Source organism: Pholis gunnellus (genome assembly GCF_910591455.1).
Source record: "Pholis gunnellus genome assembly, chromosome: 2".
NCBI classification, from domain to species: Eukaryota; Metazoa; Chordata; class Actinopteri; order Perciformes; family Pholidae; genus Pholis; species Pholis gunnellus.
This window is the reverse complement of record NC_136536.1, coordinates 2576379-2600687: the sequence shown is the minus strand read 5'-3', so window position 1 is coordinate 2600687 and position 24309 is coordinate 2576379. Positions and strand designations below refer to the sequence as shown.

The 24309-nt window shown below is 44.2% G+C and overlaps 1 protein-coding gene across 1 annotated transcript; it reads left to right on the top strand.

The window, feature by feature from the left end:
• The first annotated feature begins 61 nt into the window (after positions 1-61).
• Positions 62-21466, top strand: slc9a8 (solute carrier family 9 member 8). The gene is made up of 16 exons (XM_079177365.1): positions 62-374; positions 948-1120; positions 2884-2964; positions 4629-4687; positions 10934-11017; positions 12572-12673; positions 12858-12892; positions 13906-14049; positions 16992-17130; positions 17222-17327; positions 17458-17574; positions 17899-17981; positions 18074-18185; positions 18802-19022; positions 19130-19276; positions 20338-21466. The coding sequence occupies exons 1-16, from the start codon at positions 160-162 to the stop codon at positions 20449-20451; spliced, it is 1932 nt and encodes a 643-aa protein (XP_079033491.1). The 5' UTR covers positions 62-159; the 3' UTR covers positions 20452-21466.
• The last annotated feature ends 2843 nt before the right edge of the window (positions 21467-24309 follow it).

Sequence of the window (24309 nt, the reverse complement as noted above, 5' to 3'; positions counted from 1 at the left end):
GTGCAACGTAAAAGACTACAATTCCCAGCTAAACTGTCTTCAACCAGGAAGTGGAAGTAGCGATGTCAACAGACACATAGCGCTGTCGACATGGAACTTCCAGTCTGTTTTTAACTACAAAGCGTCGCTTTTTTGCGTGTAAATGCACCGCTTTCGAGAATGAGAGGCGTTCACCGTAATGTGTTGTTGCTTTCCTTGTTGCTGTTACTCCTAAATAAATGCGTCAAGCCGTTGGAGCTACGTGAGAGAGACGAGGACGGAGGAGACGTGAACCATAAGGTTGCTCCACTACAACACCAGCAAACTGTGACAACACAGGACAAGGAAGATGGACACGACTCAATGGACCATAAGAAGGAGGGACAGTCTGTCGGGTGTGTTGAGACAAATATCGATATGTATCCAAAATATTCAAATAGCCAATGTACTAGCAAGCTAGCTAACTAGCAACAGAAAGACACGTTGCTAAGTGAACCGGCAACATTGCTTTAAATGGTACAGCAAGGTGGTTAAAAAAGGGTATAATAACTGCCAGGTATACTACAATTATTCTGTCTGTATTTATAATATTTTAGTTATTGTGGATTTTTTACTTATTTAAATCTTTAATTTGAGTCTCTCTAGTGTAGTCAGGGGTTCTAGCCCTTAAGATTAAAGTAAGTGAGGTTAAAATGAAGGTTTTGTGACATCCAACCGTTACTGTCTTACACTATATTTACCTTTGTATTGATATAAAAGGCTTGAGGAGTGGTTAGGTGTAAAATAAGGGAATTCTGCGCTCTCCAATTTATCAAATAACTTTGAAATAACGTGATTTGAATGATGTGGATTCAGTGATTTGTGGTGTGTATTGAATCCAGAGCTGTGTCTTTTACGTCCATACATCTCGATTGACTGCATGGCATCGCGTCAACGTGCTTCTTCCTCATGGCTGTCTCTCCTTGCAGCAAGTCCAACGACACGGACACCTCGACCAACGAGACCCTCCGCTCTACCGCACCCGCCGCCAAGCCCGCGCCGCCGACCGCCAAGCCCATTCTGCCCGTGCAGACGGGGGTCAAGGCCCAGGAAGAAGAGCAGTCCAGCGGGCTGACCATCTTCTTCAGCCTGCTTGTTATTGGTTGGTTCTCTCTCTCTCTCTCTCTCTCTGCTGTGTTTCACGCATTATGGATAAGTTAGACCACAAACAGCTCATAATGGAGGGCAAATGCACAGCCACTCTAGTGGGACATCACATCCGCTGTGTGGATTCAGGAGGAGGGAAGTGGATAAAGGAAAGGATGTGGCTTCACATTAATACAGTATGTGTCGGGTCACGAAGAGCTTCTTGAGACACAAAGTGTCCATTATGCACTTTGGTTCACAGCAGGTTAAGTCACATGTTGACCACTGTGAGGGTTTGTACCGAGGACGCGGCATAAATCATGCATAAGGTTGCCAATTAGACTCATTCACTTTGTAGACGCGTAACCACGTTACTTCGTTTTGACCCAAAGGGTTTAACGTAGCAAACATTTGATTGGTTACCAAAAAAAAGCACAACATGCAGAAAATTATAATTTGTCTTCTAAAAGAACATTCATTCAGTGTGGATTCTGGCGGTCCCTGAGGAAGCGGTGTTGTTCCTGAGCACCAGGGTCCCTTTAGAAAACCTCTCATTTTACTGCAGCAGGGTCTGATAGTCTGCCCCTCTCAGTCCTGGTTCCGGTTCTCCCGTGCCTCCCTTCCCTCCAGCGGGTCCAGCAATACGTCCTGGGTCTCCAGCAGCGTGGTGGGAGCTGAGCTCTCCTCCTCCCTCCAGAGCTCCGACTGCAGGTCCAAGGCTGCAGGTGAAGCCGGATCTGGGTCTGTCCACGGTGGGCCGGTCTCTGCTAGAGGATCTGGGTCTGTCCACGGTGGGCCGGTCTCTGATGGAGGATCTGGGTCTGAGCTGAAGGAGTTTCTGGTGAACCTGCATGATGTCATCTGGTTTCACCAGAATCCGACCCGGTGGCTCCGATGACGAGCTTTAAGAATAACTCTATAGAAATAGACCATCTTCTCTCTGATGGTCTCTTTACTGATGGAGGTCTGATAGAGGATCAGGACTACACTGAGACTGGTTCATAACCAGTTAAAGGTTCCTCACAGTTACTTTAATACCATCTCATCAGTGGTTTGGCTGAGATGGTGGAGATCAATAAACAAGAGGCCACCGCAGAGAACAATGTAGAAACCGCACATTAATCCTTAGTAGAACTTCTGGGAAAACCATATTAACATTATGTGCTTTAATTAGTTCTTTTATTAATTTCACAGCTGGCTTTAGTGTTGCCTACACTGTGTCGTCAGACTCCTCTCATTTGCTGCGCTGCATTTCTGCCGTATGTTTAAATTGCCATTTACTTTTCTTTATTGTGGCCTTGGGGTTTGTCATCATGATTATGCTAATATGTGTATGCACTGATTCAGCACATTGATGTACAACACGGCCCGTTGTACTGTCACAGCTGCATGGCATGTTTTAATTGGCGGCCATTATCTTTATTCTACCGTCTCAGAAGTACAATTTTAAATGTCAGGGAGCTGCTTTGTAGTCGTATTTATGTCAAGCAAGTGTAATTTTTTACAAATTTGCATAAAATACTTTCATAGACTGATGTGATGTGTATCCAGTTAGTCCTCCAGTGAGAGGGAGCGAAGTCACAGCTGTATGGTTTCTCATAGACATCCCTGTTCTGTCTACAGTGGTCTGTGTCAAGGAACGCAGCCAGAGAAAGGATCTTAACGCTGTTTGATGTGAGGGCTATTTCTGGGCTGATCTGAGTTCATGTGACGTGATGTTTGAGATGTATTTGTCCTAAATATTCATTCAGTTTTCCTTTGCCCCCCCTCTCACCCCAGGTATCTGCATCATATTGGTGCACCTGCTTATCAAGTTCAAACTGCATTTTCTTCCGGAGAGCGTGGCGGTCGTGTCTCTTGGTGAGTTCTTCTTATGTAACAAGCTGCTCTGCACACGTTTCTGTATTTAAAGGGAGACATGGCAGGTGAAGAGGGTAACACATGGAGCTAATAGATATCACCTTCATACATTACCAGACAGACATGTGAACGCTGGATAAAGACGGGTTCAAAATCTTTGTTTCATTTTGTTGACATATTACTGAGAGAACTCTGGGTATCTCTTTGTGTGACTCCATACATGTACGCTGTGTGAACTAACCTCTGTGTGAACCTTCAGCACATAGAGAGGAATGAAAGTGTAAAGTTTGGTGTGTGTAAGAGCTGCTGAAGAGGAGATTTATCATCAGAGTCTGAGAACAAACTCATTCAGAGAAAACGTCCTTTAAAGAGACGTTTAGTTCATTACAGACATTTAGAGACTCTACAGGTGAAGAGGGTCAACACATGAACTCATAGATATCACCATGAAGCTTCACCACTTCATCACTCACAGTAAGAGGATTATGTATTGTATTTAATTTAAGCTTTCTGAAATGTTATGTTCAAATTTGCAAATGAGGCATTATGTAAAGTTTACTTTTGGTGAATTGAAGACAAAACTACAGACGTAAACGGACAAAGTCGTGAAACGAACAAACCCTGAATGTTTATTTAGTACGTTTTCTTCCGCGAGTCTGAAAGAAGACGTGTTATTGAAGCTAAATAAACCAAACGTGTGTGAAAGAGCTTTCTAGGAAATCCTGTTTCTTTTTAAAGGCTCAGACGGTCTGAGTGCAGGAAACAAACGTTGAGGCTGATTCGTGAGTGTTTTCAGAGCTCTTATGAATACTGAACTTGATGCCCGTTCTCATGAGTTCACATCTTTAACCTCGGCCACTCGCACTTGTGTTTTAGAACTTTTTAACATTATTTCCAAAGTGCGTCCAGCAGTGAATTAAACATCTCGATCTCTGTAAGTTTACAGAACTAAATGATATTCAGTCAAACATGTGTCCAAACCCAACGGTATCAATGGCAGCTGTGTCCAAGAGTGATTCTCGTGTGAGGACACTTGAGGTTAATTCTACTTCCTCTCCTGTGAGGTCACTTTAGGTTAATTCTACTTCCTCTACTACTTCCATTGTCTCCTCTTTGTGCGGCTCCGTTCTCTCCACCCTGTCTGGACCCTGAAGGCCTCGTTCCTCAGGCTGCGTGTGAGACCCGGCTCGTCTCAGTGTTTTGGAGACTGCTGAACAGCGATAACAACTCTGCTTACAGATCAGGAAGGACCGCTCTTCCTTCCTCGTCGCTTCCTCTCTCGTTGTGTGGTTTTTCTACCCTATGCTATCGCCTCTCTATCTGCCCGTACATCTGAGTCCTGCGCGATGCTTTGACGCTTCTGCTTGATTTATTTTTCCCGTCTAATCTCCGTCTTTCTCTGCATCTTTTGTGTTTTCCTCGCTCGTTTTAATGAGTGTTCTGCTGAGCTGTGGAACAAGAGAGCCAAAAAGGCCAATGGGGACTCTCTCAAACACCCAGTTTACACTCTTCCCTTTGGACATTTGCCAGGCGTCCATTTGTTTTAACCACCAAAATAGCTCTTTGCACTCCATCTGTATTCTGGCTGTATTGAAATGTTCATACGAGGTAGTAAAATATTTAAACAGAGGTATTGTTTTTTCGTTTCTGCTTGCTCTCTCCAGGGATCCTAATGGGAGGCTTTATAAAGATCATCGAGTTCCAGGAACTGGCCAACTGGAAGGTATAGTATGACTCCATGTTCACACCCTGCCTCGCTGCTCTTTGTGGCGACAATAGGAGGCCGCAGGGTTGACGTATGTTTGAGGGCCAACAGGAAGTACTACGCACTAGTTAATCCAGAAAATAACCTCTGTGGCAAACAAGCGTTTATGACACTTAAAAGATTTCACAAATGAACTCCACTTTTCTGATGTTTGAAGTGTAAAAAGGAGCTCCACCACGGTCACATGACCTCACGTCTCCACCACTAAGATAAAGGAGGACGCTTAGTCTCATTTAGACTTTTTTTAAGACGCATAGAAGCTTTTAAACTCATCAGACGGATTTCATATCGTAGAAGAAATGGTTAAAGTCTGAACACAGACCTGCTTTCAGGCATCTCACCAAAAACCCACCGAGGGAACGGAAAGGTGCAAAAAATGCTCATATGTGGGTATTTGGACTCATTCCTGCAGCGCTCTATTAACACACAATTAATGCTGCTTAGTTTGCTTTAATTGGTTTAGCACGAGGCAACGCAGCCACATTCCTCCACACGTCACACACACACGCAGACAAAACACACAAAACATGCAATACGAGTCAAATCCATGAAGCTGCACCCACTGCATTCTTCACGTCAACTGCAATTTACAGGGTGGGGACACACGTGTTTTTGCTTATTGAAAACATAATGCACCTCTCCTAGTTCTAATATGATGCAACGTCCCACATTATACAGGAACTCCCCACCCACCCCCAACACAATAACCCTCTACCGTCTCTGGGCTGTAGAATTCCATCTCTTTTTTTTTTCTTGTTAATTTCCTGGCCTCTGTTTTTTTGTCACAAATTTCATCTCCCATCTCCACGCTGTTACCTTCCCATAATAACTATCTATCGTCCCCCCCCTGTGTCCCTATGAGCCCTCCTGTTTCCTCTCCTCTCGGTTCTCACAGCCTTTAATTAACATTCCTTGTTCTCTGCCAGCGAGTGAGAGAACGAATGAACAAGAGATGTAGATGCATAGTGAGGGAGGGGAGGGGAGGGGGGGGGGCAGAAAAGAGGACAGGTTGTGTCAATGTTTCTTGCACACTGGGGCCCATTGTTTTTTATCCTGGGGGCCCCCCGGGTGTTGCTGAGTCATCGGCACTACTAGTAACCGGAGCCCCTCTCCCCTCTGTCCTGTGAATCTCTAGATCACCCCCTCTGTGTGTGTGTGTGTGTGTGTGTGTGTGTGTGTGCACACCAGGTAGACCTGCTACATATAGTGTATACCTGTTGTCATCACTGTTAAAGGAGCCCAGTCTACCTCTTCACACTACTGATCACTACTCGTTCCCAGGAGTGACCCGGATGACGTGCTGGTTTTAAGTCTATACCGTACATTACCATTTGCTGTGCGCATCTGCAAAAACCTTCATTTTTAGAATGACAATCCTTTTATCTGATGCTGTGCATGAACAGTGAACCATGTGCATTTGTTTCCAGCGACAATCAAACGCACCACTCCCTCCTGCAAAAACGCGAGGCGCATAGAGCGGGAAAACCAAGCCGCAACGTCTGGATTCTGAACAGTGAAGCCAATGTTGAATTGTCTTAAAGCTGCATTCTCTCTAATGTCCACCAGGGGGCGACTCCTCTGGTTGTATAGAAGTCTATGAGAAAATGACTCTACTTCTCTCTTGATTTATTACCTCAGTAAACATTGTAAACATGAGTTTATGGTCTCAATCTCTAGTTTCAAGTCTTCTTCAATACAGCATGATGTTCATTTAGTACATGATGGTCCATTTAGAGTCACACAGACCATAAAGCAGGGGATGCTTTAGGGCGGGGCTACACTGTGATTGACAGGTCTCTACCAGAGCCGTATACGGCGTCTCTACGTCACTCCTCCTCGGTCCAAATATGGTCGCTTCCTGTTCACTGGTTGCAAAAAGCCAAGATGGTGACGGCCAAAACGCCAAACTCGAGCCTCCACGAACCAGTGGGTGACGTCACGCAGACTACGTCCACTTCTTATGTACAGTCTGTGGTTCAAACACGAGACTCTCCACAACAAACAAAAGCAGAGCGCAAAAACGCTTGACTCTCATTGAAAACGAATACAAGAAACGCAGCACGCTCAGTCCGATCAGGGCCTCGTGAAGGCCCACCGTGATGTGCAGCAGCTTCTTTTTGCAGGAGCGTGGATATGCTAAGTGCTCAGGCCGTCGGAGACTACAAAAAGAACCCCGGCCCGTGATGCAACTCCATTATGTCTGACCTATTTGTTTTGGAGAGAGAGAGCCCCTAAGAGCAGGATGCACCGCGTAACCTGTTGAGTTAGTTACAGCCGTCGGCTAAACGGTGATTCTGTCAGCATCAGTTTTTTTCAGCTCTTTTGAACTGTGCATACAGTGCACTTACTCTCAGCTCCATGTTTTGCCACCACAATCACTAGCTCGTTTCACGCTCGTAAGCAGACCTCGAGTGCTGGCGCCATCTCCTCCTCCTAGCATGTGTCCCACTTGGTTAATCTAGCAAGCCCTCAGGGAACGGGCCCCCGAATACCACCACGGGTCGTAACAAACAACCCCCTCAGGCAGCAGCAGCATCCTGTCATCACTGGCGCCTTTCACCACCAATCTGCCGTCTTTGCTTTTTTTTTTTAGCCCCTCTATATCTATATCTCCGGTCCTCTGCCTACAAATCCAGCAACATGAGATGAAGAAGAAGCTTTTCTGGTAGCGTTCACTGCTCTTCCTTTCCTTCCCCTCTCATCTGCCCATCTCTCCCCTGTGCTCTGACACACATTGAAATAGCACGCTGGCTATGAAGTAACACGCTAGCAGCAAGAGAGAGACACATCGGTGGATATATTAGCATCTGCGGTGCACGGAATATCGTAATTTGGTTTTTTCTCTCTGCACTGTATGACGTCGCCTCGTTTCTCCTCGCCGGCTGCAGTGGTGTGTTTTAAGCCCCAAAGGGCAGCACATGCTTTTAATAGATGTCTCCCTTCGCCGTGGAGAGAGTGACACGAGGAGAAGAGCTTTAATTGTGGTTTCAGGGGCCTCTTTGCTCTCTCCCGTGTGGGGACGTCGCTGTGTGCCAAAGCCGAGCCTCCGGGGAGCTCGTATTCTGAGCGAAGGTCTCTCCGTCGTTTCCCGCTCGTATTTCTTCTCCCCCTCTGTCTCTCGGCCCTCTTTTTTAACCGCGGCTCCCTTCATCTTTGGCATTCATCTTTTCTCATTTAGTTCAAGCTCTGTCTCAGCACTCCCCCCCCCCCCCCCCCCCCCCCCCCCCCCCCCCCCCCCCACGGTGTGCCCGTCCTCTGTTCTCCGTTATTTTCTTTTTTTATCCGTTTCATCTTTGCTGCTCGTACAACATATGTATTTCTCTGCTGTCTATCAATCTCAAGTGTTTCTGAAATGTCTTCACGCCTCCGTAGGCCGCGTCTTTCCTCGCGGGTTTCAGGATGAGGTCAACCTACTGCATTCTGACCTAAAATCTAGTCGGCAATAAACACCGGTAATTAAATCAACCAACCGTTTTGTTATTTGATTCATAATTTGAGTCATTTACCGAGCAAAGATCCCAAACATTTGCTGAAATGGTTTTCTTTCATTGTAAATTGAATATCTTTGGGGTTTGAACCTTAAAGACGTCACCTCGGGGCTCTGGGAAATAGTATCGGACGTTTTAATAACTGAATGATTAATCAGTTAATCAAAGAAGTGATGAACAGATGCGTCACACAATCATTTAAACCCTTAATCAGAGCCCTACTCGGCACATAATGCAAAGCACTAGGTTGCAGGCATTTTGCTTAGTGTTGATGTGCATATATGCAAAGTGTGTGTGTGCACGCTCGGTCGCTCCAGCAGACGTCCTCGTCTGTGGAAGGGAAACATCGGTGCGTGCATGCAGGAGCACGGCTGTAGATTCTAGTGCTCGCACGGAATTCCTTCTTGAGTCTCGGGTGTTAATTTTCATTTCTGACCTTTCACCTGCCCCGAAGGGTGGAAGTCTGCCAGAGAGAAATGTCAGAGAAAGAAAGTGGTGGTGTCCTTGCTCGGCCTACTTTTCCTGAAATTTGAATGCATAATAGGACAAAGTAAACAGGAGCATAGCTTTATTACTGCAGCATACAGGCTGTATAGACTATCCACTGTGGCTGGCCTCTTTTTAAGAGCTTGATTGTATTTATTTAACCTTTATTTATCCATCGTATTCCATGGAGGTTTTACATCTGATTTGCAAGTGGGTGCTGGTCAAGATGGCAGCGTACATAAAAAAAACACAGAAAACAGACTTAAAAATAAAACTGTGGAAAAGTTAAGAACAACATAGAAACATAAAGATTTCACACAGGTTCTAAGAAAAAATGCAAATTGCATAAATCAAAGAATTGTCCTCCCATGTTAGGACAAGTATACGTTCAATGATCCTTAATGCTGTTTTAGTTTATAATGTCTCTGTAGCTCACACCAACATCAGGGTCCAGAAACTTAAAATAGCGCTTTCACCAAAAAGCGTTGTGGATGCTGGAGATGACGAACATCATTTGTCTGCTAGAGCGGAGGTTGCAGCTGTGAGAACATAGATAAGGGGGCAGGTTGTGTAACGTGGAAAAGCTTATGTGCAAAACACCTGAATCGGAGACAAACTGTTTACTTGACACTGAATTGTTTCAAAGAAGATGAATTTGCATGCTTCTTTAAAATATCACCGTAATTCATCGCTGATAAAAGTGTGACGAGTGAGGTTTGGTGTCATCAAATGTGTCATTAAAGGCAAAGTTATCATCTCGACAGCTGAACGTGGTTTATATCGTCTTTAATTAAAAAGGTGCTGTGGTATTGTCTCATTCATTTAACAATCACATCGTGCTGCTTTAAGTCGTAGCCCTGAATAATTGGTCAGATGAGAGAAAACAACATTGTAAATGCAGAAGATTACAGCTCGTCATGTGATCATGTGTTTGATAACTGATTGCCAGCGCTGCAGTTAATGTCACCAGTCACACTGTGTCGTCAAATATTGGCCATTCAATGTGGGAATGAGCGCGTGGGGGCGGGACTTCATTGCGCTCTGTGTCTCTATGTCAATCAGCTGGTGGTGGAGAGTCGGGCTCCACCAGCTGGCAGGACCGGCCCCCAGAACACAATGAGGGAGACTGTTGACCGGATGCAGTAAATATGGACTTTTTCCTCTTCCATGTTTCTGACGGACATCAATGCAGCGCCAACATGGCCCGGAAATAGATCTTCTCTGTGAACATCCACGAATGCATGCCGTATACTGACTTTTACATTACTGCCGTGCATTATGCACAGAACACACACACACACACACACACACACACACATTATGGCTTGTAGTAGAACACATGGGCGCATCGTGCACATTGGCAGCCGGAGCGTAAAGCATGGGCACATGATGCCTACGCCTGATCTTGGAGGCTGGCCCATTTAGCTGAGAAGCAACAATGATTTCATTATATCGCTGAAATAATCAGAGAGCTATGGTCACTGGGATACACGTGTGTGTGTGTGTGTGTGTGTGTGTGTGTGTGTGTGTGTGTGTGTGTGTGTGTGTGTGTGTGTGTGTGTGTGTGTGTGTGTGTGTGTGTGTGTGTGTGTGTGTGTGTGTGTGTGAGTGAGAGAGAGACGCAGAGATAAAAAAAAAAAAAGCATATATATGTATCCACGTGTCCTTTAACTGTTTGTGTTTGAATGCATGAATTGGCTGGCAGGCGGGCATTCCCCCTGATGAGCACCTGATGACTGTGTGTGTGTGTGTGTGTGTGTGTTTGGCATCCTGAAGTCAGCATCCAAATGAGTGTTGTCAGATGAAGGGCTGTTAGTAACAGCTCACGGCCTCCCTCGTCACCTCCTCCCCGTCTCCCATGACGAAGTATGAAGTCAGCTGACGGTCACTGACCCGGCCTTCATCAGTCGGACGAGTAAGAAGAGAATATTCGCTGAGGATTGCGTAATAATCACGAGCGCGTGTTTTAAAAAAAATTTTTTATATCATTCAGTCACACACATAATTTGTAACGGTGCTGATTAGCATCGTGGGCTCGTTGCCAGATGAATGTGTCAAACAAATAATTGTAATTCGTTCAATTACGTTTCCCGTCGCCTGTGCTTTGTAATGACATGTTGCTACTGTAAGTCAGAGTGCAGCTCCAAGCCAAGATTAGCATCACATGACTGTTAGCTTAGCACCGCTACATGTTTGGATTGTATGTAACTTTGTCTCTGTCTCTAAACAGGAGGAGGAAATGTTCCGACCCAACATGTTCTTCCTTCTGCTCCTGCCGCCCATTATCTTTGAATCTGGATACTCTTTACACAAGGTACGGCACACTGTGTGTGTGTGTGTGTGTATGAGAGATTGTGTGTGTATGAGAGATTGTGTGTGTGTGTGTGTTTGCATGAAGCTGAATTTGCACGGCTCAAGATTTAAGATAAGGCTGGACACATTATGAATGTGACGCACTCAAAAGGGCAAACAGCACAACTATGAAAACATATTTCTATTTTTTCTTTCTGCAAATTTAGTTAAAAAACAGTGAACAAAATATCCAAATGTACAGAGCAAGAATGTTAGCCACAATATGAAATTACAAATGAATAATATGCCTCAACTTTCTTTTGTATTTGTATTGTTTTGACAGTAGATTAAGACGAGCCTGATCGGCTACAACATGAAAGCATGAGAGCTAAAGGGGCTGTTGAGATGTTGCGTTCTGAAAACGTGGAAAAGTTGCAATAATATAGCAGTAAATTAATCAAACTGGAACTAGAACAAAATAAATGGATTTCCGGCACCGGTGAATTCATCACGGTAGCTTTACTGCTCGATTCGTCATCTTTAGGTCGGCTGACCTTTCAACCGGACGTTGTGACGTCATTGAACAGAGAGAGTGGGACGGATCGTAACGCTCTGTGTAGCCCTGCACTAAATCCATTAACGTCCCCGTCTATGTACTGTAGACGTACATTAACGGGAGGAAGTAAAAGATATCTGCCGGCTGTGATTGGTTGTTCCCCGTCACTTGACATGCGGCACGTTCTACAACGACAACGGGTTTGAGGATTCTAAAAAGTGAATCCGATGCTTCATGTGTTCAACCTGCATTCTCTCTAGTGTCCACCAGGGGGCGACTCCTCTGGTTGTATAGAAGTCTATGAGAAAATGACTCTACTTCTCTCTTGATTTATTACCTCAGTAAACATTGTAAACATGAGTTTATGGTCTCAATCTCTAGTTTCGAGTCTTCTTCAATACAGCATGATGTTCATTTAGTACATGATGGTCCATTTAGAGTCAAACAGACCATAAAGCAGGGGATGCTTTAGGGCGGGGCTACACGGTGATTGACAGGTCTCTACCAGAGACGTATACGGCGTCTCTACGTCACATTCCTCCGTCGTTTAAAATATGGTCTCTTCCATGCAATGGTTGCAAAAACTCCAAGATGGCGACGGCCAAAACGCCGAACTCGAGGCTTCACGACATCAGTCCACAAACCAATGGGAGACGTCCCGATGACCACGTCCACTCCTTAGATACAGTCTGTGGTCTGAGGGCGCAAAAACCCAACGCAGCACGCTAACGTCCCCGAAGCAGCTCTGCTCTGTCAGTTATGCTCTTCCTGTGCGGTCACACATTAGCATAACTGAGGTTTGAAATGAATGGGCTTGTAACATTTTGTATTATTTATAGATTTATTCTGCTCCACTGCTCACAGTGAAATGATGAATAATTTCTCCGTACCTGCACCGTGCTTTGCTCTTTCGTTGACGTTCTCGCCACCTAATGTTACGTAACACACGTGCAAACTTCACATGTCACGCTGCTAAACCCTCCGTGAGTGCTCACAGGCCGTGCGTTCATGTGTGTTCAGGGTAACTTCTTCCAGAACATCGGCTCCATTACCCTCTTCGCTGTGATCGGCACGACCATCTCCGCCTTCATAGTGGGAGGAGGTATCTATTTCCTGGGGCAGGTGAGGATCGTAACAGTATCCGCCAGGGGCCGTTCAGAGAAAGAGTGTCAACTCGATCAAACATTTTCAGACTCACTCTTTGTATTTTCCTGGAACAGCTCGTTAATATGGAGCGTTGTGTTAAATGGCATTTGTTTCAGCTCCTAACAGCGTAACGCAGTGTGTGTGTTTTTATGTTCCTCAGGCTGATGTGATCTATAAGATGTCTATGACTGATAGGTGAGTATTAGTGTTCCACTCTAACTAGCATTAAAAACAATCTTTTATCCAAAATGATGTCGGTCGACTTTAGGAGCCAAAGTTAAGAGTTGAGCTGATAACGAGTTCCAGACAATCGGATGATCCGGCTGCCAGAGATGAAACACCATGCAGCTCCACGCTCATGAGTTTTTACAGAGTGTGTGTGTGTGTGTGTGTGTGTGTGTGTGTGTGTGTGTGTGTGTGTGTGTGTGTGTGTGTGTGCGTGCGTGTGTGCGTGTGTCTTTTATACAAGCCAGGCTTCTGCCTGTTCATTTCCCTCACAGATGAGGATGCGTTTCCTGTTCCCTATCTCTGTTTGTGTTTAGTTAGCAGGATATCTTGGAAGCTGCTCAACAGATTTTAATGACATTCAGGCGTTGAGTCAACAGAGAGAATTGATTAGATTTTGGTGGGGAAGTCCCAAAACGTAGCTGTTTTCTTCTTTCTTTCTTTCTTGGAACAACTACTGTATGTAGACACTCATTTAATCCAAAAATTCCCAGACGGTCTTTTACCCCCCAGGACACTTGAATTCATTGTGTAATTTTTACCAAATATTCGTAATATTATGCATTCTCAAAATCAGCTCATGGCGATCATTAAAGGTGGAGGATTTGGCGACATCTAGTGGTGTCGACGGTGGAAAACCATGACGACACCATGTCCCCGTCTGGAGCCGTGTGTTGGGTTTGTCCGCTCTGGGCTACCGTAGGAACTGAAACCGCTCCCTGTGTAGAAAGAAACAGCTCGTTCTAAAGTAACTGATTATACACTGAAATAAAGTTATTTATAGATCTCCCTAAATGATGCTCTAAGCTAACAATGCTTCTTTGTTTGTGACTCATTTCCTGTCTGCCTCCCTCTGACCTTGTACTAATTAGCTGTGTTGCGTCCCTTTGTTGGCCAGATTTTTATTATTATTTTTAGTATGTTAATGCCTGTGACGGGGTCTCCCGACTACTCTGTAACTTGTTTTCTCTCGGTTGCTGTAGCTTCGCCTTTGGCTCTCTGATCTCGGCGGTGGACCCCGTGGCCACCATCGCCATCTTCAACGCCCTCAACGTGGACCCGGTCCTCAACATGCTGGTGTTCGGCGAGAGCATCCTCAACGACGCCGTCTCCATCGTCCTCACCAAGTAAGACGTCCTGCAGTTAAACACTGTGATAATGCCAAAAATCATAAATAAGAAAAAGAAAATGGAGGCTCCACGTGACTTCATAGTTGCGTTGAAGAGTTCAGAATTTAATATTTTTTACAGAATCTGGTTAAAGCAAAATGTTTATTCAGAGCTTTAGAATTCAAATGAGACATGTTGAAAAAATAAGTGTTTGATGAAATATCACAATTTTAAACTTCGTTTTGGTGTTTTTTTTCTGACGGAAGCATTCGTCGCACATGAAGTGTTCAAGGACCGTCGGAAAGATGAAAATCTGATGATGATGACGGTTTTCACAGCTCGTGGCTCTGATAAACGGTGTAGTTTTGGCGGTTGTTTAAAGAAAACATGCTTTTCACTCCCGCCGGCAGGTTTAGCGGTTCATTTTTTAATTCACCTTGTGCTTTAATCGTCCTCACACACACACACGCACACACACACACACACAGTGACGCATCGACTCCTCAGCATTGTAAATGTCATGCATGGGTGTAGTGCGGCATCTTCCAACCTTTGAACCCCCACCTGCTCGTTGTGCAGGAAGTGAGTAGGAGTAGACACCCGGTGACCTATTTCCTCACCTCAGACTTGAACGTGGCGGCACAGCCGCGGTGTCTAACGCAGAGGATGTGGGAACATTTCAATCAGAATCGGCTGAATGTGAAACCTAAAAGCTGCGACTCCAAATACGCTATCTGAAAAAATGTGGATGTCATTAACAGCGGAGGAACATTTTAATTCATTTTATTTCTCAATGATCAACGGCCCTGTAAATGTGTCGGAGTTAGTTTGTGTTTCAGCTCGAGGCCGTTAAAACAACAAATACAACACAAAACATAAACATCTGGAGCCGGAGAAACAACAAGACATGAACATCGTGGTATCTAGAGCACTATGTTCACATCTGTGTCAGTAATGTGAGGGTGTGACAAAAACGTACTGTACGGTCTATGGAGAGTATCACGCCTTTAGAATTGTTTATCAAGATGGTCCTCTATCAACAAACGGCCACTAACACACACACACACACACACACACTAGATCTCGACGGACAAGTTTGACGGAAACGGAGAAGTTGGCAGGTTCCCCTTGTTTGTCTGCACCAGCGTCATCTTATCTGCCGCCTCTGTGCTCACCGTAGCGCCGCCTTATCTCTCTCCCGCTCACAAACGGCTAAATGTGCAAAGTGATCTCAAGTGTCTGCGCTTGGACCCCGTGGAGTAAAGCGACCGCATGAATAATGGAGCGGCCCGAGCGGCGCTGGCAGCTCGCTTGTTGTTAGCACCTCACAGGCGGGCTTTTCTTGGAAAGCTGCTCTGCAGTTGTTTGAAACAGCCACGCAGCTAATGCCTCTGGGAGCTTGTTTATCGGATTCAAATCAGATTATTAGCTACGCTGCTGTTTGTCTGGATGACTGTTATTGTAAAAAAAAAGTGGTTAACCCTGCAGCATTCGGCCTTTAAGAGGCTGCAGTGGGCTCGGTCTTAAAGCTACAGTGACGGTACTGGTGTCAAATGAAGCAAGACGACCTAATGAATCCATTGGTACCTGTCATGTCACGCTAGTTGTGAAGGAGGCTGGATAGCGCTTTATTTTCTAAAGGTTGCTTTGACCTCTCACCTCAAGATGTATGAATGAAAACAGGCTCTGCAGAAACCCACGAGTCAGCCCTTTACAGACATACTTTACTTTATACGTCACATGCAGTTTAAATGTGTTATTTTCTCCTATTCTACTTTTCTATTTTTGCATGTACTGGTCCCTAAACAGTCGTGTAATTGCATAGATCGCATGCATAGAGACGACTGTAAAGCTGAGCCCGATGGTGTGAATGTGTGATGGTGAGAGTTCACACAGTAGTCATTTTATTGTGGTGAGACCATGTTTTTGAAACTTCACTGTATTGAAACAACCTGTTGTGACCTCCTCCGGCATAATCGCACGAAACTCAACAACAGAGAACTGGAGGCCGAGGGCGTTCGGAGGGTTTATAGCTGTCCTCGGGTTGTTCACAGCGAGGGGTTTCTGAGCGGCTTACACAACACAAGTGCTCGCAAATCCAATCACGGAAAAGTGCACGTCTTCAAATGAAATCTCCAAATGTCAAGAAGTACAAACCTAATCACAGCGTGGGTTTTACTACGGTGTTCCTCGTGGTCTTGGTCTCCTCATGTGGGATTTTGGAGGATAACAAATGGTTAACTTTAGCACTAAAACTGTGTAACAAACGGTCTCAACCCAAGAACTGCTTCAACAACTTAAGAAACACACGTGAGCATGAGGATAGCATCACATACTTCCATAGTTAATTGATTGATGAAAAGATCTTTATTTGTGATTTACTGCTGAGCTGAATCTTCATGTTTCAGTTGACGTCTCCTGTAGACCTGCTATCGCCCCCTAAAGGTCCCCCGTCCCCCCTACGACAGGTCTATGTGGGTCTCTAAAGTGTCTGCGTTCTTTCTACATCAAGAACTATAAAACAAGCTTTTTTCTTTTGGGGATGCAAACATGATTACAAATCATGTTCACCTGATTATGTTAAAGTCAAAAGAGTGAATCGAGTGAGACGACGTGGTCGCTCGTTATTGAGCATTAATGACGCTGCTCTTATTCAGACGTGTGTGTCCACATGTCACAGTGAACCGCTTCATGGTTCGTTTCCTGTTAAGTCTCTGCAGCCGGCCTCTGTTTAGCAGCATGATAATAAACCCTGCACACACACACACACACACACACACACACACACACACACACACACACACACACACACACACACACACACACACACACACACACACGCACACAAAGCCTCTCACACTCAGTTTGTTGGATTCTGTGGTGGAGTGTTTCTGCCCTCTAGGGTCAGATAGAGGTATTACAACACCGGGTGTGTAACTTATTTATTTTTTGTCTTTCAGCACAGCGGAGGGCTTTTCCCGCGCAGACAACTCCATGGTAACGGGCTGGATGACGTTTCTGCAAGCGATGGGCTATTTCCTCAAGATGTTTTTCGGTTCGGCCGCCCTGGGAACCCTCACTGGACTCATCTCAGCGCTTGTATCCAGACTGTGTGTGTGTGTGTGTGTGATAGTTAAACTCATGTGTGTGTGTATTCATCTCATTTAAAGCTCCCTAACTCACTGATTAGTTTCTAAAACACTTTGATCTGAGGAAGACTCCTTCGCTGGAGTTTGGGATGATGATTATCTTTGCGTACCTTCCCTATGGCCTGGCAGAGGGCCTCAAACTGTCTGGTGGGTGTGCACACACACACACACACACACACACACACACACACACACACACACACACACACACATTCTTCCATGATGTTTGACTTCAAAGGACTTTTTTTTTAATGCCGTGCTTTCTCTCCACCTCCAGGAATAATGTCCATCCTGTTTGCGGGCATCGTGATGTCTCACTACACCCATCACAACCTGTCTCCCGTCACACAGATCCTCATGCAGCAGACGCTGCGCACGATGGCCTTCATGTGCGGTCAGTGAATCACTTCGTCTTTCACCTCATTAGCCGTTTTCTTTTCCCAGGTTGTCCGTCAGGAATGTTCTTCATATTTGGCACAAATGTCCAAAGAAAAACAAAAACCAGTGCATGCTCTTTTACAAACAGTTTCCAATGACGGCTTCTGAGAAGGTCAGATTAGAAATAATATGCTAACCATCACAATTTCACACAAATGTCTAACAGGATAACATGTTGTGACATTTTCGACCGACACAGATGTAAAGTTCAACTTGAGGCATGAAACCGCGTGACGGTAGTTGTAGTTCTCAACACCATTTTTCTGAATTCCCTCTCCAGAGACCTGTGTGTTTGCCTTCCTTGGTCTCTCCATCTTCAGCTTCCCTCATAAATTTGAATTCTCTTTCGTCATCTGGTGCATAGTAAGTGCTCTTGCATTTCTTGAACTGTCATCTGAATGTCGATGCACCTCGTGGCGATCGTTCCCGTGACCGTGTGTTCTTCTCTCTCGCAGGTCCTGGTTCTTCTGGGCCGAGCGGTGAACATCTTCCCGCTGACGTTCCTGCTGAACTTCTTTAGAGACCACAAGATCACGCCCAAAATGATGTTCGTCATGTGGTTCAGTGGTGAGACGGCACACTCAACCTTTTAGTCTAACGCGTCCGTGCTTTTAGATCAATCCCCGAACATAGTGAGCACGTCTCTGTGTGTATGTGTGTGTGTGAAAGCAGCAACCACGAGAGCGAAACACGTCGTCGATTAACTCAAAGAAATCAATGAATTAAAGTCGATCAACAGGACGTTTCTCCAGCTTCTCAACTGTGAAAAGCTGTTGCTTTTCTATTTCATAGGATATGTACACCTGAAGTATCTTCAAAGAGCAATTCACTTTTACATTTTTCAACATATTCAGACAATGAAATGTGAAAAAAAACCAAAAAAACAATGAAAAATAAAATGTCCATATATCGCACGATAAGTCGGTAACGTTATTCTTGTCATATGATGGCAAAATGAAAATTTGGTGGAAATTGGTAAAGTGGAACTTTTTCACGGTTTTCTGACATTTTCTGGACAAAATTATTAAATAATCAACAGAAAAAACAGTTGCAAAATTATACATTTAAAACAAACTAGGTTCCAGACTTCCGTTTACATTCATTCTATATAAATGTATAGAATGATGTTTCATGCAGACGTCTCATGGTCCCGTTCCTCCGTCTTCCCCGTTTGTCTCGGCAGGTTTGCGAGGGGCCATCCCCTACGCCTTGAGCCTCCATCTGGGCCTGGAGCCCATCGAGAAGCGGCAGCTGATCGGCACCACCACCATCATCATCGTCCTCTTCACCATCCTCCTCATGGGGGGCGGCACCATGCCGCTCGTTCGCCTCATGGACATCGAGGAAAGCCAGTCGCGGCGCAAGAGCAAGAAGGACATCAATCTCAGCAAGACGCAGAAAATGGTGACGGCTCAAACGCAACAAAACCACTCTGATCACAGAGATGCTCGCTGAGTTACGGTTCATTTATTTATGTCCACCCATCTGACTCCCCCCCCCCCCCCCCCCAGGGTAACACCATCGAGTCGGAGCACCTATCGGAGCTGACGGAGGAGGAGTACGAGGCTCACATCTACCAGAGACGAGATCTGAAGGGCTTCATGTGGCTCGATGCTAAATACCTGAACCCCTTCTTCACCCGCCGGCTCACCCAAGAGGTAAGAGAGACATCCGGGAGGCCCAGAGGGTTGAAGCCGTTCAGGAGCTGTTTTTAGGTGGTGGCTAAGATTTAATTTACTGCAAACATAACATTTGAGTAATGTTAGGACATGGCAGCTGGAAATACCAAAGTGTCACCAGTGTTTAATTGCTACAGGACCTTTTTATTCAGTTTTTATATTTTTATTCTTCTGATTCTTCTTCTGATTCTTCTTCTGATTCTTCTTCTTCTTCTCCACTTCCTGCTTATTGTTCTGCTCCCCCTTCTTCTTATTTTACTTCTTCTTCTCATCATCATTATTACTGTGCCGTGGATTCAATGTGTTTGTGGCTCAATCAGCACAGTAACAACAATAAACTCTACCAGTACCAGACTCCCTTTAAAACTCTGAGCTTTGTGAGTTCTTGAGTTCAGGGAAACGTTATAAACATTAAATTTCGATATCTGGTCGCTTTAGTTGTTGTTGCTGGTAGCACCACTCACTTGGTGACACACACATCGCATTTCCTACGACTCCTTCACAATAAAAGCATGGTGTCCCATTGTGGTGGGTCTCCAAACATTGTTTAAGTAACAATAAAACCCCATAATTCATCGGTTTGCATATCTAGCATAAATATCCTGTCGCCATTTCTTATTCACTGCCTTCAAAAATTCACCTGTAAAACGTGTGATTATCACGGGAACATACTTTAAACTCTATACATTAGTTTATTATCTCGTCCTTGTGAAGCAGCTTCGTAATTATGATTCACAGCCACAGTCGTAGAGAGAGACACATTAAAACAGCTGACTCAAAAAACTATGAATGTAAATTGATGCATTTACAAAAACAGAACATTAAGAGCTCAACGTTATTGGATTTAGCTTCAGGGCCACTTTATTCTAAGAAGTGTTATTTTGTATTTTCATGCATTCATTCTGGTGTGTGTGTGTGTGTGTGTGTGTGTGTGTGTCTGTGTGTGTCTGTGTGTGTGTGTGTGTGTGTGTGTGTGTGTGTGTGTGTGTGTCTGTGTGTGTGTGTGTGTGTGTGTGTCTGTGTGTGTGTGTGTGTCACAGGACTTGTTGCATGGCCGGATCCAGATGAAGACCTTGACCAACAAGTGGTACGAGGAAGTTCGCCAGGGACCGTCCGGCTCTGAGAATGACGAGGATGAAGCGGAACTTCTGTGAACTGAACAAAACGCTTTCAGTTCATGAGAAGAGAACAATGAATGGACATTGTGTGTCCTGGGCCAAGTGTGTGTGTGTGTGTGTGTGTGTGTGTTCAGTGTCACATGCTCTTCTTGTTTGTTCATCTGCCACCAACCTCATGTGGGCACAAAGTGAGCTGGAATGTGTCAAAGCGAAGTGAAACTCCAGTAAAACTAGGTTCTGATCTGTGAAGCTGATCTCTCTCATGTGAACGCCGTACGGTGACCTGCTAAAGAAACACGGGAGGTCTCGTTGATCCTGAGAATCTTTCCCCAGGTGTTTTCTTTCATAAAGGTGAGGGTCTGAATTAAAGGTGTCGTGGGAAACTGTCTCTGTAAAGCAATACTGCAGCAGCTTTTCTCTTCTCCTCTATGTGACGCCGGCTCATTTAAAGTCTGCTGGAGGTTTTACTACGACACAATAATCGCTCCCAAGTTAATTGACTTTTAAAGTGGGATTTGTGAGGTTGCCGCTTCCTGAGATTTAATTATCTCCGAGCCTCCACGTTTGTATACATTAGTGTCTCTGAGTGAACGTGTGTGTATATATATTCATACGTATGGAATGAAGATTAAATTAGAGGAGCTACCGCTGCACCCTGCAGCGAAGAAGAACTGCGGTTAATGAAATGCGTCGGGTGAAATGAATACTTTTCATCCCATTAAACACCTCGAGCTTCCAGAAGAATAACGACGCTGCAGCGGTTATTTCTAATCATCTTTATGTTCCGATAAATGAAGCTGTCTGTTTACGTCAGTCTCTGGCGAGGCTCATGCCACTGCGTCCTGTAAGTTGAACTTGAAATGTGATTTTTTTTTTTTTATTTCCCACTATGGTTTCCTGTTGAAGATGAGCACCAATGAATGTGTGGGTAACGGGGGAATGTTGATCTATTTATTTATGGGTTTGTGGGATTAAAGGCTTTTATACAAGCTCTATGAGCACTGCAGGACTATGGAAAACAAAAAGTCTAATAAAACATACTGACATCTGACATGTTTTATCGAATTCTACTTTCATGAAGAGCTCCGCCTCCTCAGGAGTTTGTCGTTTTGCCTAATCGTTTCAAAAACCTTGAGAATCCTGACGTAGTGACGATATTAAATGATTTGCTTTTTAAAGGCAATTTCAATCAGAGCAAACTTTTAAGAGGACTTTATACCAACACGATGAATAAACTAGTTAATTTAGAGGAGTAGTGGAACGCTGAATAATAAACAGGAAGTGCAAATCACCCGAACAAGTCTACGCTTCTTAAATGTAAATATATCAAAGTCTGCCAAAGTTCAATGGGATGTCGTCCATAAGAGGACTTAAGAATAGAGAGAAACTTATGCAAAATACACTAAACATCAACGACCCCTTCGTACCATCTCAACACCTCGTGTGTGTTTAATATTCATAACTTTTCAATTTAAGTTTCAGTGATTATTGTCATTCTTGCCTCTGGAGTTCCCACTGATTTCATAGCATGTGCTAATTAGTCCAGATAGTAAGGTGGGAGATTATAATGTGTTCAGACAGGAAGCCAGACTCGTCCTTCAGAGCGTTTAGAATACGTAAAAAGGTCAACGTGTCCTGCTGAGGGGACAGAATCCTCGTGGGATCTCATTAGACACGTGAGGATGTGACATTCTCTTCTTTTTCTTCAAGTCCTCAAGCTGTTTTGGTAATGATCGTTTAGGTTCTTTTATTATTCCATAAGGCGCTGCATGGTCGCACACCAGAGATACTTTTGGTTTTATGAACCCGAAAATCCCCTCGGATCCTCCGCTGCTTCCGTTTGAGCTTTTCCCCAAAGCAGGAAAACAAAACATTCTTCTTGCTTTTGTATTAAAACATGTTTTGCCTCCGAGGCTCCATGTTGTCGTCCGTCCAGACGCCGTGTCTGGGGAACGCCCGGAGCAAAATTACTTCAACTCTGACCATAATTAATGCAAAAATAAACCGGTTTGTGTTGCTGCTACTCAGAAACACGGTTCACACTGAATAGATGCCATTCTGGAAACAGTGAACAGCTGACTGAACACATTTTGAGGCAGTACTTGGTGCTAAACACGTGCAATGGAAGATGCATTTGCCTGATAAATAGTTTTTTTGTAATAAGAATGTACGTCCAGTAGGGGGGGGTCTAAACCCACAGCATCGGTCCATAAAAGATAAATGATCCCACAGAGTGGACGACAAAGCTGCATCAGAGACCAGGTTAAACAAACAAACCTGTGTCTTTTAGTTTAATATTAGAGTCAAATGTTTAGTGTGTGAACTAACCCCTCTGTGTGAACCTTCAGCACATCGAGAGGAATGAACGTGTAAGGTTTGGTGTGTGTAAGAGCTGCTGAAGTGGAGATTTATCATCAGAGTCTGAGAACAAACTCATTTAGAGAAAACGTCCTTTAAAGAGACGTTTAGTTCATTACAGACATTTAGAGACTCTACAGGTGAAGAGTTAACACATGAACTCATAGATATCACCATGAAGCTTCACCACTTCATCACTCACACTAACAGGGTTATTTATTGTGTTACAAGTTCTCTGAAATGTTTAAATATGATAGTGAGGCATTATGTAATGGTACATTTTGTTGAATTTAGTAGAAATCTACAGACGAAAACAGACAAAGTAGTGAAATAATCAGCTGAATGTGTATTTTGGGTGTTTTGTTGAAGGCGTGTTATTGAAGCAAAACAGACCGAACTTGTCCAGAATGAAAAACAATGTTTTTGCCTCGAGGTGTCTGGCCGTAAACAAACATTCCTTTATTAATACTGCGTATACTGTGGTGTACCGTCATCACTGTTTTTACAAAACATCAACACATTTCCATTTTAAGTGTAAAGTATTTTTTCAGTCACTTATCCATGAACTACTATCTGTCCACTGTCCTTCACCTGAGCCCAATCTCCTCAACATGAACGGAACGAGCTTGTTTAACAACTTACAATGTTATTTTAGAGCTAAGATGGGAGATTAAGAAGCACGCAGTGAGTGAATCCAGTGCGATCTCTTTCCAAATAGCAAAAGCATAAATACAAAAATATAGATCTCTTCTCTGATCGGGGTCCGTTTCACTCACGTGGAAAATATAATATTGCAGAGAACGTATTTACAACGTGTCGGTTGAATAAATGAGAGAATGTAATTGCCATCCCGGTTTGCACAGGTGAAGAGTTAATACCTCACTCTGGCACTCTGAGAGCTTTTGATTACATGCGTCTGATGGCATTTGCATGCAAACGTGCATGTGTGATGGATTTTACAGTTAACAGCAGACATGTGGACCACAGCAGGGATTTCACTGATTACCAGGCCTCACATCAGAGATAATTTACTCCTTTTTGAAAGCAGAAACTATTGATCAGTTACAATTAACATAGAACATCTTCATCCCCAAAGGCGATAATCAATTTTATTCTCTGTTTTTATCTGGCAGCAACCTCTGGTTCTGAAAAATGAAGCCAAAGCTTCATGTGTTAAAGCTGCATTCTCTCTAGTGTCCACCAGGGGGCGACTCCTCTGGTTGTATAGAAGTCTATGAGAAAATGACTCTACTTCTCTCTTGATTTATTACCTCAGTAAACATTGTAAACATTAGTTTATGGTCTCAATCTCTAGTTTCAAGTCTTCTTCAATACAGCATGATGTTCATTTAGTAAATGATGGTCCATTTAGAGTCAAACAGACCATAAAGCAGGGGATGCTTTAGGGGCGGGGCTACACAGTGATTGGCAGGTCTAGTTGTCCGGTCTGGGATTTGTCTGTGTTTTCATCTTCCAACACTTTCACTGTGTGTTTTTACTTCATGACAGTTAGCGCCACCCTCTTGTGTCACTTCT